The 13,963-nt window shown below is 34.9% G+C and overlaps 1 protein-coding gene across 1 annotated transcript; it reads right to left on the reverse strand.

Annotated features, from left to right (window-relative positions):
* Positions 1-8,576: 8,576 nt before the first annotated feature.
* Positions 8,577-13,554, reverse strand: LOC112803522 (peptide chain release factor 1, mitochondrial-like). The gene is made up of 13 exons (XM_072195954.1): positions 13,494-13,554; positions 13,280-13,389; positions 12,765-12,938; positions 12,533-12,588; positions 12,375-12,453; positions 12,180-12,254; positions 12,000-12,077; positions 11,754-11,912; positions 10,981-11,082; positions 10,723-10,889; positions 10,136-10,326; positions 9,571-9,728; positions 8,577-9,064 (listed from the first exon to the last, which is right to left on the reverse strand). The coding sequence occupies exons 1-9, from the start codon at positions 13,552-13,554 to the stop codon at positions 11,014-11,016; spliced, it is 861 nt and encodes a 286-aa protein (XP_072052055.1). The 3' UTR covers positions 8,577-9,064; positions 9,571-9,728; positions 10,136-10,326; positions 10,723-10,889; positions 10,981-11,013.
* Positions 13,555-13,963: the final 409 nt, after the last annotated feature.

Consider the following 13,963-nt stretch of genomic DNA (forward strand, 5'->3'; position numbering starts at 1 on the left):
CCACTCAAAGTATCACTAAATTCAAGAGGCTTATAAATCAATTAAAATGCAATCAAAATTAGCTCAAACCTCATGATTTAACATTAAATTCATGGTGGTTGCTTGATTTAGAGAAGTTATGCATTTTTACTCCAAACCACTTACTTAGGATGCAAGAAAGTGCATAAATGCTAACTAAACAAGTGAAATTAGCTTGAAAAATGGGTATATGATGACTTGTCATCACAACACCAAACTTAAACCTTGCTTGTCCCCAAGCAAGCATCAAAACTAAGAGTAAATGAAATGAATAAGAAAAGAATGCATATCCTTATTATGCAGATAGCAGAACTTGATCTATGGGGCATTTATGCAGACAATGACAACTCATTTATTGTTGCTGCTGCATAATACACATTTTGCATCAAAGGTTTGCTAAACTTGCTGTTATAAGACTCACTTTTTACTCACTCCCTTGATAACTTTTCTTGGTTTATAATGCTTTAACAAGCTTGTTATTCTCTTATAGGTTGGGTGTCAAATGCTGCAGCATAGCCTTTGGCTTTATTTTCTTTTCTTTTGCTCAACATCTTTCCACCACAGACACTTAGCTCACTAATTCTTCCTAGGATCATTGATGCCCAGCATCTCTTTGGATCACTAAGTGCTTTGTATCTAAGTTGCTCTTTATTGTGGATTTTCAATTGGCCATCCCAAATCAGTTGATCTAAGTGACCGGGTTTCAAAATACCCCTTAGAATTTACTCATCCAAGCAGATCTCAGTACAAGAACACCACAGACATTTGTCCTAAGGTTCAAGCCATTGGTGTCCAACCTTTATTCTTTGTTTTTCTTGCCACTTTGGCTTTTTTTCTTTCTTCCTTTTCTTTCTGTTTTTGTTACCAAGGGTATTTCATTCTTGATATGAGTTTTCATAACAGCAAGCTAACTCACAATTGGATGAAAATGATATTATGCAACATTTATTTCATGAGTTATGTATTTAATCAAACACATATGCCACCACCAACTTCCATTCATGCTCATGCAACATTAGACATTTTACTTTTCAATTCAAACCAAACTCTTTTATTTAAGCAATTGGGAAGCAAAGCAATATTTAAAGCTAAGTGATGGATACAAGCATTAAGCAGATTCGTCATTTTTAACAAACCATTTCACTTGTAGCTAAATGAACACTTTAGCAAGAAATACAATGACTTCCAGTTTCGAAACCTCACACAGCAGCAAGGATTAAGTTCAGATACAACCTTTGAAGTTGCAGCTCTTTGATTTTTCCTTCTGTTGTGTCCTCTTTGAGTTAAGATGCATAATGTCTTCAATTATTGACTCTGTCCTGCATAATCCTCAAAGTTGCTTGCTTCTCAAGCCCTTAATTATATGGTTAGTGAGCATAATACTGAGTGTGGCTCTTGGATTGATTTTGGTGTGTGAACACCAAACTTAATTATTTTGCCACTGTCTCAGATGTACCAAGTTAACCATATTTGAAACCATGTATTCTTGCTAAAGGTTAATGGAATTAGAGCTAGAAAACAATTCAACAGTTGAATAATAGGTTTGATTACTTGGAGCTAGAATCATGCAAGAGGTGAGAATGTGTTAATTGATATTTTTGGTGGAACACCAAACTTAGAAGTTTTCATTCTCCCTCAAATTGTTTTTGGTGTGCAACACCAAACTTAGCTCCTTGCAATGCACAACAATTACTCAACATTTTTATTAAAAAGCTATGAAAAGAAACTACCTCAGGTTGGGTTGCCTCCCAACAAGCGCTCTTTTATTGTCATTAGCTTGACATCTTCATTTTTGCTTATCATGGGGGTCGGAAATCACAGTGCCTTAGCCTGTCTGTCTTCACTATGAATTTCCTTCCTGTTTCCTCTTTGATGACTTCTATGCACTCTTGTGGAAGTATCTTAGTCACAGTGTAGTGATCAGACAACTGTGGGGATACCTTCAAGGGTTGAGTATTGATCATCACTCGATCCCCTAGTGAAAACTTTCCAGTGGAGATTTTCTGCTTGTCTTTAGTTTTCTCCGCTGTCTCTCTTTGAAGGGATTCTCTGTTGTGTTTTTCTTGGCTGGTACTTCCTTTTTCATTGTCTTCTATGATCCTTTTCCATACTTCCTTCTTTGTAGCATCTTCGTTATTGGTTGGTTTATCCTCACTGGTTTTGAAGAAAGTATTTGGTTTCTTCTCACCTATTTCTGCAAAGTGCTTTGCCAATTGAGCTATCTGCTTCTCAAGTCCTCTCATTAACATCTCTTGGTTCCTAGTTGTTTCCTCTTGATGTTTCATCATTCTCTCCATTAGGATCTCCAAGTTTGTGATTCTCTGAGAATCTTGTGGGGTCGGTTGGTTATGACATGTTGAAGATAGGAAGGGTGAGTATGGTGGCGGCATGTAGTGATTGTTATTGCTGTAATGGTGTTTTTGATGGTTTATGAAGTCCGGGTTGTTGTAATGGAATTCTCTTGGTCTTTGATTTTGGTACTCACTCCTTCTCCAGTTAAGATGGGTTTGGAAGTGTCTGTGTTGTGGGTATTGGCTTTGGGTGGTGTTAGTGGGTGGGGGATGTTGATGGGTTGCGGTCATGGAATTGTCCTGGCGGAAACTTCCTTGTTCTTGATGTTGAGGCTCCCTCATTCTCAGATAAGAATGAGGTCTCCATGGTGGAAATTTAGCATCCACTGCAGCAGACAACTCTCTGTTTTGCTGTGGTTGATGGTGCATTTGTTTATTTTGGTCCTTGAACGCATTCACCTTTTCAATATTTGCCACTTCTTTTTCTGAGCTTGCATTATGTGGTTTCTCAAATGGATTTCCATCATAAGAACAATTGTTCTTGATGAGTGCAATGAGTGGTGGCTTCATGTCATGATACCCTATGTCTGTAGAAACTTGATTTTCTGTGATATGCAAACAATCAGGATGATCAATCAACAACACGCTTGAGAATTGAGTGCAGTTATTTGAGATAAATTGTTAGTGAGTTAGTAGAGGCAATTTCTTGAACAGTTAGTATGTTAGTGAGAGTTAGAATAACAGAAAAGAAAAATGCTTAATCTAGATCTCCACTTCACTTAATCATTGTCAATCTATTTCAATCCCCGGCAACGGCGCCAAAAACTTGATGTGTGGAAAACGATCCAACACAAAACTCACCGGCAAGTGTACCGGGTCGCATCAAGTAATAATAACTCACATGAGTGAGGTCGATCCCACAGGGATTGAAGGATTGAGCAATTTTAGTTTAGTGGTTGATTTAGTCAAGCGATTCAAGTTTTAGTTGAGTGATTTGTGTTTAACAGAAAGTAAATGACATTAAATGAAAAGGGAGAAGGGAAAAGTGCAGTAAATTGGAGAACAGAATTGTAAATGTGCAGAATCTTAAAGAGCAAGGAAGTAAATGACTGAAACTTAAAGTGCAAGAGACTTAAATTGCAGTAACTTAAAGGGCAAGAAAGATAAATGACTTGAATATAAAAGGGAATTGAGGAATGGGATTGCAAGATCTAAACAAAGCTGAAGTAAATTGTAGCAAGAGATTGAGCAGAATTTAAATCAGGAACAAGTAGCATTCAAACAGAATTGAAATAAAATGCAGCAGAGGTTCACAGAAGAACCAAGAGTGAATTATGATCTCAGGATCCCAAGGGCTTAGGTAGCAGAGCCTAAAACCCAATTTCCTTCCCAGATCTGAATTAACTAAGCAATTAACAGAAAATTAAAGATGAAGCAGTAGAAGAACAGATTTAGAATTCAATTGTGCAGAAAATGAAGTGCAAAGAGCTTGAATGGGAATTGGGACAGAATTTCCCCAATTTCACACACCCAATGCTCAGAAAACAGAAGAGTAGAATTGCCCAAGGGAATTGAGGAAGGAGATCAATCAATTCTCCCTTGATCCTCTTGGTGCTCGGACAATTCTCTCAAGAAAGCTCAAAGACAAAGGAAATTCAAAAGCTCTCAAAAATAAGAGTAAAAATTCAAAGCTCAAAGTAAAGGTAGCTAAAGGTCCTAATTACATCAAACTAAGTCCTATTTATACACTTTCTATTCTTGGATAATGGGATTTGGATGGGCTTTTGGATTGGTGAAGAAATGAATTCAAATGAATTTTTAATTTGAATTTTGGCCCAAAAACCACTCCCAGGAGGCTGCCCTGCCCTTGTGGAGGGCAGGGCAGAAAATTGATGCTTGGTGCTTGGAGTTGGTGCGGCCATGTTGCGTCTTGGTGCTGCGTGGTGCGCGTCTTGGTGCGCGTCTGGTGCGCCAGAGGCTGCCCTGCCCGCGCCAAGGGCAGGGCGGGAAAGTGTGGTGCGCCAGGGGGCGTTGTGCGTGCGGATGGTGCTGCCAGGGGGCGTTTGGGCGTGCGGATGGTGCTGGACGCTGCCCTGCCCGCGCCAAGGGCAGGGCAGGAACGGGTTGGTGCGCCAGGGAAGGAACGCGCGCGCCAATGCTGCCAGGACGAGGAAATTGGTGCGCCAGGTTGAGAAATGGTGCGCCAAAGTCTTGTGTGTGATGCGCCAATTCAAAAGCTGCCCTGCCCGCGCCAAGGGCAGGGCAGGGTCCTTCCTTCAAGTCTTGGGTTCGATCCTGGGCCGATGCAAACACGCTTCTTTATTTTTTTGGTTTCTTGGCACGGTAGTGGGTCTCAAGGCTTGGCTTCCTCATGGTCCCTTGTTCGAGCCTTGTAGCATGCCTAGTTGATATTTTCTCCTTGATTTTCTTCCTCATGGAGCCCGATTCTGCTCTCCACAAGGGCAGGGCAGGGTTTGCTTCTCTTGGTTCCAAGGCATCATTTTGTGCTCTGCCCTTGGAGTGGGCAGGGCAGAGTTGCCTAAGCTTGCTTGGTCACTTAATGCTGCCCTCCTAGAGGGCATTCTGCCCTTGTGGAGGGCAAGATTGCTTCCCCGTTGTGATGCGGCACGCTTCTCCCCTTTTTGGCCACGCTTTCCTTTTCTTGTGTCACGCTTCTTAGGCCACGCTTTTCATTTTCTTTTCTTTTCTTCACCTATAATAAACCAAACAACCACTCAAAGTATCACTAAATTCAAGAGGCTTATAAATCAATTAAAATGCAATCAAAATTAGCTCAAACCTCATGATTTAACATTAAATTCATGGTGGTTGCTTGATTTAGAGAAGTTATGCATTTTTACTCCAAACCACTTACTTAGGATGCAAGAAAGTGCATAAATGCTAACTAAACAAGTGAAATTAGCTTGAAAAATGGGTATATGATGACTTGTCATCAATTGCCCTTGCATCAATCCAACCAACAACCTTCTGATTCACCTGACTAAGATCTCTAAGATAATCAAAGCTTGCTTCAAACCACAATCCTCGTAGGATCGACCCTGACTCGCTCAGATATTACTTGCACGACCTAGTGAACTTGCTGGTACAGCTGTACGGGGTGTGAGAATTCATGCACCAAGCAACACATCATCAAATTTATATTTAAATAGATACCATTATTTGGCACACTTTATATATTAAAGATAACAAAGTTGTATATATACTATTATATTTTTATTTAATTTATATTAACCTAATCGGGTAATCGCGTTGGTTCAGATTTCGAGATTCTAAAACTAATACTCTAATCAATTAAGGTCGAGTTTAATTAGATATGATATGATTGTACCCGATTATCTATTGGGTACAGAACCAACATAATCGAGTTAATTCAATTTTGATCGGATAATCGGATTATCCGTATCTATAAATATCTCTACTACCAACTCATCAGCTTGTTATTAGACAGGGCGATTTAGTAGTCCTAGCCCGTTTGATTTTGGTGGGTTGGCCCAACCAACTCTATTTTAGTGCAAGTTTGGTCAGGGTGGGATAAGTAGCCTATTTTGACACTTGTTGTCAATATTTTAATAAAATTTTTTGAACGATTTAAAGCCAAATTTAGGATGTTTTTAAATACTAACTTAAGTTTGAAAGGGTGTAAAGGAAAGAAGATAGTTACTTTAAGCAGTTATCATTATAAAATTAACTGTTGAAACTGTTTAGATGAGTAACTAACCTTTTGTTATTGGAAAATTATATAGTGTAAGTGTATGACAGTAAACAAATTCTAGTCTGTACACACATATACGTATATATGAATTTGGATTTTTTAAAGCGAAGAAATTGGTAAAATGATAAAATGAAAAGTTAATCACTATTAATTTTGTAATTTCTATAAAATGTATGTTTTAATATTTTAATTTAAGAGTGATTAACTTCTCATTTTACTACTTTATCAATTTTATCACTTTAGAAGATTTTAATCCTATATATATAGGGATGAAAATTACGCAAATATCTTAAATTAAAAATGATTACATGTCCTATTCTAAATACTAGGAGTGGATCTTCTCCAGTGAAAAAAAAAACTGAATGGTGTCCAGTGTTTAATCTCACCTTTCATTGCTTTCTCTCTCTCTTCTATTTAATTTTGGTTCTACTTATAAAATTAAAAGTAAAAAATCACACTTTATTCTCTCAAATATTAAAAAAAATAGAAATGATTTATTTCCTAAATACCTCTATATAAATCGAATCAATTAAACTTAATTTAAACTAAATATATGTAGATCAAATCAATTAAATTCGAGTTACAAAGATACACAATAAATCAAATTGAGTAAATTCAATTTACTTTTAACAAACTAAATTAAATCAACTATATTTAAATTAAAGCAGTGAAGAGTTTTTCTTAATAAATCGAATCTAATACATTCGATTTACATATTATATGATTGTTGGGCATTTAACTTAAAAAGAAACCCATTTATTCACGCTAATTCTATCTTCTGATAATTCTCTCCTTTCCCCGTCGTATGTTTTTTATTTTATTCCCCTTAAACAGATAGCATGAAAACTTAATAATAAGTTCCTTTTTCATGGTCACTCATATAACTGGAGAGTTGAGAGTTAACACTAATTATATTTGTAAGTCTAAATATTATTGTATTATTAGATATTAAATTAGTATATTTTAGATTTTTTATAAAAAAAAAAACTCAAAGATAAATCTAACTTTTTTTTTATTCTATTATTTTTATCAAATTTTTATACTTATATTTTTATCATTCTATTTTTTTTAATTTATGTGAGAAAAAGAATAAAAATAAATTAATTTTTTATAATTTATTCTATCTTAAAAGAATTTTACATAATTCAATATATTTTTCTTTTTAAATTTGTGTGAGAAAGAGAATAAAAATAAATTAATTTTTTCATTATTGAATCTTTAAGTAGTGATGTCCTAGATATACGCTAATTATTTTTGTTTAGTAGATTATTTTTAAATAAAATAATAAAAATATAATTATAAAAAATTAATAAAAATAATTAAAAAAATAAAAAAGAGTTAGTTTTTGTCTTTGTGTTTTTTTATAAAAAATATAAAATATACTAATTTAATATCTAATAATATAATAATATTTGTATTTATAAACATAAATAGTTAATTTTTAGCTCTCTAATTATACGAGTGATCATGAAAAGGGCACCTATTATTAGGTTTTTATAATACTTGCTTAAGGGGAATAAAAAAAATATGAGAGGAAAAGGAGAGTTGTCAGAAAATAGAATTGGGTGAATAAGTGACTTTCCTTCAAGTCAAATGTCCAGCAACTAATAATATATTGGATTTACTTGGAGAGAATTTTTGTGGCTTTAATTCGAATATAGTTAATTTGATTTAGTTTGGTAAAAGTAAATCGAATTTAGTTAATTTAATTTATTTTAATTTATTATTATCTTAATAATTTATATAAATTTAACTGACTCGATTTATGTATATTTGATGTAAAGTAAATTTAACTAATTCAATTTTTATAAAATTATTTAAAATAGAATAATAATCAGTTTTAATTTAAATATTTATATATTTTTTATTTTTATTTATTTTAGTAATGTAAATTCACAACTAAAAAATGGATTAATACAGACAAATTTACAAACAGATTTAGTTTTTATTATAGACGGATTTTTGGTTACCGACGAAATTACCGACGGATTTTGTCCCTCTGTAAAAGCCTCGTTGGAAATTATTTACCGACAGATTTTTTTCCGTCGGAAAATTACAGACAGATTTTTACCAGTTACCAACGGAGTTTCCTTCTGTAAATTTTCAATTCATTTCCCAAAAGCGACGAACTTTCCGACAGATTTTCCGTCTATAATTACAGACAGATTTTTTGACGGATTTTCCGTCTGTAATTACAGACGGATTTTCAGACAGATTTTCCATCAGTAATTACAGACGGATTTTCCGTCGGTAATTTAAACTTTGAAAAATCATTTCACACTCTGATTACAGACAGAAAATCCGTCTGTAAATCCGTCAGTAAGGTAAAATAATTTTTTTATTTTTTCAATTACAAAATAAACTTGTTTTCATACAAAATAAATATAAATTTAATACAAATTTTTATCTAATTTGTATTCAAATATTTATAATATTTCAAAAAATAAACAAATTTATCGTATTATCAAACTAAAAAAAAAGTACTATAAACAAACAAGTCAATATATTTTAAAATATAAACAAAGTGTTGATACATCAATTATAATAACAAGTAACAACCATACATCAACAAAGTGTATTGATACATCAACTATTGTCCTCTAATTAAGTCAAAATATACAATAATGAAACAATGTGGTCATGAATTGATCCTCTGCCTCAAGCTTCTCTGCCTCCTTATATTTTTCCATTTTTCATCTGTTTTTCAGGTATCAAATTCTGACAAAAATAAAAAAAAATAGTGACAACATAATCTATGTACAGTGTATTCTTCATCTCAAGTAACAAATTCACAAGTGAAGCTCACCTCAACATCTGGTCTAGTTCCAATAACTTTCGATTTGGGGCTGCAAATTTAATAGGAGAAAAAGAGAAAGAACCTGGTGGTGCTTCTTTAATCTTTGCAGAATCTTGAACTAGAACAGGAGTCTCCTTAATAACTGGTGGTACTTCTTAATAACTAGAAAGTATACTCATGTACTCGATGATTGTGAATAAAGAAGTTAATTTAAAGCATAAGCCCCTGTAGGAAACAAAATAAAAATAAAGGTGTATTCTTTTCTTTTAAAAAAGGTCAGAGAGAAATGAGAGATCAGCAGAGAAGCAAATACACGGATGATGGATGCATGTAGAAATCAAGTAAGAAAGAACGATACGAGACGAAAAGAAAGTTGTAGTAGAAGCAATATATAGTCTTATATATGCTCCAAAATAGGTTGAGTGCCAGTGCAAGAAGCCTTAGCAAGAAGCCTAAATGTTCACAGTATATGGACTATTAATACCCTTAGCTAAGGAAGTAGCCAATGCAAGAAGCCTAAATGTTCACCACAAGAAACAAGATATCATAAATAAGATGAAAAAACCTATAACTCAAATAGGTTGAGTAATATCCACTAGCTACCAAAACCCTCTGTCAGCTATAGAGATTACTTAAGAAGAGAAGAGTATCACAATCTTAACCAACAGAACATCGTTTACTTATTTACAGATAAAATCAACAGATGATGTGAGTAGAACTTGAGAACTTGCCTGAGACTTTGATTGTTCATGTTTTTTTCATTTCTTCCCCTTTACTATGGAAGCAAGCCTCACCATAGTTTGAAAAAATAATATGAGATGAACAGATAGCCAAACAATTTTCAATTAAAAATCTCCTGGCGACTTGTTCAATTCTTCTAAGATCCAAACTGCGTAAGCCAAACAATTTTCAATTAAAAATCATAATCCATTTGCAGGAGATCAGATAAACAAATTATAAAAAGAGAAACAAGGTTCAAATTTTGAAAGTCAAATAATTTTCAAGACAATTGCAGTTCACAATAATTCAACCTATGTAAAAACAGAACCATCTTCTGGAAATGGTTTTCAGCTCACATGAACATTTATTCATTGAGTAGAACAATGCTTAATCTGCATCATACTATATATACTGCCAAAATAGTCCTAGATAGACATGTGATATTGTGATTGGAACAAAGATTAAGTCAGAAGCATTGACTACAGACACAATTAGTTTTTCATAGTTCTACACGTTAATGAAATTTTGAAAAAGAGGCACTTTCCAAGGCACAATTCTTGAGAACTAAATTCTTACCTTTGCAGCCCTTGAGGTGGAGGGCATAGCAGCGGAGTCAACGGCACCAAGCTCATCTACAAACATGCTTGTCGATGCCTCGGTACTTTTTGAATCGCTATAAATTGCTTTCGAGTAGGTTGTCGACTGCCATTACCGGCTGCTAATACATGTCCTTTGAGATTTCTCCAATCTGTGCCCAACAAGCCTTCCTGAGGAAAATGAAAGAAAAAATGCATAGCCATGTTATTTTAAGCTATGAAAACTTTAATTCATAACAATGGCCAGATTTTATCATAATAAATAAAAAATACAAAATAAAAGATTGGCCTTCAAGTGAGAAAATGGCGGCCCTCGAACTATGAGGTTAATGGTGGGCGGAATAAGTTTTCATGAACAAAAATTACCTCGGTCCTTTGTTTCCTTTCATGATTACAAAAAGGCAAGAGTTGAATCAAAATCTTGCTGAAAAAATCTCCTGCATAAATCAGATCAAGTTACATAGGGTATTCGACTAGAGATCCTAGTTTTGAAACAAAAAGCAGGTCCTTATAAATTAAAGAAACGCGATTTAGAACTTGGTTTCAGCATTGCTTGGGCATACTTACTGCTGAGGATGGTTTTGGGCATGTTAGTATCGATCACCCACATCTGTAAGTGAACCATAGTGATGCTATCGCTGCTGGTTAAGTTGATGGTGAAGTTTCGCAACTTTCTGCTTCAACCTGGCAACATCAGCTTCAGCAAGTACAATCTCCTCCAGCTCGGCCTTTGTCTTCACATAAGTCGATTTTGTAAGATTGTGTATATAGAGAAAGAAATCAGAATGGAAAAAGAATATCAAGTTTTGCTAGAAATGAAAGAACCTTGGAATCCATGCCGCGTGAACTGGAAAACTATCATGAAGACATACTCAATCCAACTTCCAATGCCGCTCTAAGATCCCTCTCAGCTTGCAATCTTGAAACCTTAATAATAAATATCACGCGGACTTTATTAATGTCAAAAAATAAGAATGATGTGGTACAGACGGGTTCAAGTAATTTACCAGCAAAGAAGAAATCACAGAGCAATTTACCAGCAACAAGTCCATTCAAGTTTTACGTTTTCCAGTAATAGTATATACTACACCATAAAGCCTTAGCAAAAAATTATTAGGAGCCAACTACATTAAATTAGGATTTTAACACAAATGGATATGTTTAACCATGCAATTAGGATATGTCCTCAATTCTACAATTTCAGAGAAAGTGTTCCACCGTTTCGGACTTGAACAAAGAAAAGATATCACCAACCCTTTTTATTTGTTATTTGAAGTAGTCAACCCTAAATTTAAGAAGTTTTTCATAAATAAATAAAAACATTCAATTATAACAATACATTTGATGCCATGCTAAATCTATCATAATTTCTACTTTTTTTTCCTCTCTAAATCTAGCATATCTTGTTCAAATACAAGAATTTTTCTTTTCCATTTCAAATAGCTTTGCACAGAATACTTTAAGTGCTCTGGCCTTGTTCTAAACAGAAATAAGAAAGCATATGTAGAATGTAGAAATGAGACATCTTAACTGATGGAACACATTTCAAATTAAAATCATCAAATGAAAATTATGCCCAATATTTTGAAAATACTCACTTGGTGTTGAGAACGCTCATTTTGTATAAAAATTGTAATCCCAGTTGGAATGTGAGTTATTCTAACAGCACTGTTTGTTGTATTTGCATGCTGACCACCCGAACCACTAGATCTATAGGTATCAATTTTTAGGTCTTCATTCTTCAATTGAGCATCAACCTGCATATACTTAAACATATCATTGTCTCATACTAGACTGAACATAAAATACTAATTCATAATGATAGCTATTAGTTATTTAATTACCTCATCGGCCTGAGGGAGGATTGCAAAAGAAACAGCACTGGAATGAACTCGTCCTGATTTTTCCGTCACAGGAACTCTCTTTTGTTTTGTTGTTTTTTATTTTAAAAAAAAAGGAAGAAAGAAGTCAGCAATAATAGAAAGTAGATTTGTTCATGGATGGTAAAAGGTTGTAGCCAAAACCTGTACTCTATGGATTCCACTTTCAAATTTTAGTTTCCCAAAAGCACCATCTCCGACAATTGCTGCACTAGCTTCCTGAGAAAGTGAAGTTCAAACAAAAAATCCATCAGATGAAGGATGAAATTCAGTTCTACTATATCAGGAACTTGAGTAAAGTAGGTAACTCAGATCATATAGAATGTACAAAATATGTACCTTGTATCCTTTAATATCTGATTGAGCAATATCTACTACTTCAAATTTCCAGCCATTCTTGTAAGCATACTTTTCGTACCTATATTATGTTAGACAATATCACTTTTTAGAAAACTGTAACAGTAGTTCCCTTTTGATTTGGATGACACAAATGCAACCTTACATTTTTGAAGATGTCCATTGCAAACAAAGAAGCCCTCCTCCCCACCAGTGCCTGTCAAAAGTGGTAAAAGCAAATGAAAGAGGCAACAATTGAAGTCAAAACAGAACAAAAGTAAGAAACAATCAACACAACCCAAGACAACTTGATACACATTCATCGGAGAACAATTTTGATTATAAAAACTAATAGATATTCTTATTCAACAGTGACACATCACCTGCTCTGACCTCCAAAATGCAGTTTCTTTCATCAGCATCGTCCTTAGGAAGTAAGGACTTGAACAGCAAATGTTGCAGTCTTCGTTCTTCTTCTATGGCCTGCCCCATTTCCTCTGTCGCCATATTAATCATGTCTTTGTCTCCGGAACATTCAACCACCCGTGACTTCAAGCCATCAATTTCCTACACAAATTTCCTACATAATGAAACAATATGGAAGGAACAGGTTGAATATGGTGGGAGGTATGAAACATGCTAAAATGATAAAGAGTAGAGTTCTGAAACCAGATTGCTAATGGACACACACGTCAGAATGCCAATAATAAAACAATTTTGCTATTTTTTTGCAACCAATTTTGCTATGCAATGAAACCATACACTTACCATCAAACTGCTTAAAAATATCCTTGCTGTTCTTTGCCACATCTTCCTCTACTGCAACAAAAGAGTTTTATGAAATATTCCTAAGATGATGAGTGTCAAAAGCAAAGTGAAATATTGGTCAATCATTATTCCTTACTAACATCTGAAGAAGATGATGAGCATTCCGCATATGAATATCTCTTTTTTCCACTCCTTGATCTTGATCTGTTCCTAGAACTCAAAACCTGTTCCAAGAACTCTTCCTTTTTCCCTTCAACAATATAGACAACACCATATTATATTGTCTTCCTTCATCGTTACAACCAGCTTTTAGGACATTTGTTTTGATTGAAGCAGATCTGCATGAAATCTAACCTCCAAGCGAAAGGAACGAAAGGGATGAAAGCAGATCTACATAAATATCATCAATCACCATTATCAAATCATAGAACAAGAACAGTGAAAAGAATGAAACGCTGAATGAACTAACCTCCAAGCGAAGAAAAACGGAGGGCTTTAGTTTCGGTTAATTAGCGGATTAAAAATCTAACCTCCAAGGGACGATGACGAAAGGAGCAGATGCGACGAGAGCGGCGGCAGAGAGGGCTCGTGCGACGCGAGCGGCGGCGACAGCGGCAAAAGATGCTCGTGCGACGGAGAGAAAAAGCAGCTCGTTGACGGAGAGAGGGAGAAGCTCGTTAGATTTGTGTGGAGTGTGAATGGAGCCGCCGGCTCTGAGCTCAAGAGAAACGTCAAAAGGAGGACGGTAGCACCGCCGGCAAGGGGAGCGGAGGAGCACAGTTTTATATTGCAAAATAAGAAGGAGAGAGGAAGAAACTCATGCG

The sequence above is a fragment of the Arachis hypogaea genome, chromosome 5, assembly GCF_003086295.3.
Source record: "Arachis hypogaea cultivar Tifrunner chromosome 5, arahy.Tifrunner.gnm2.J5K5, whole genome shotgun sequence".
NCBI classification, from domain to species: Eukaryota; Viridiplantae; Streptophyta; class Magnoliopsida; order Fabales; family Fabaceae; genus Arachis; species Arachis hypogaea.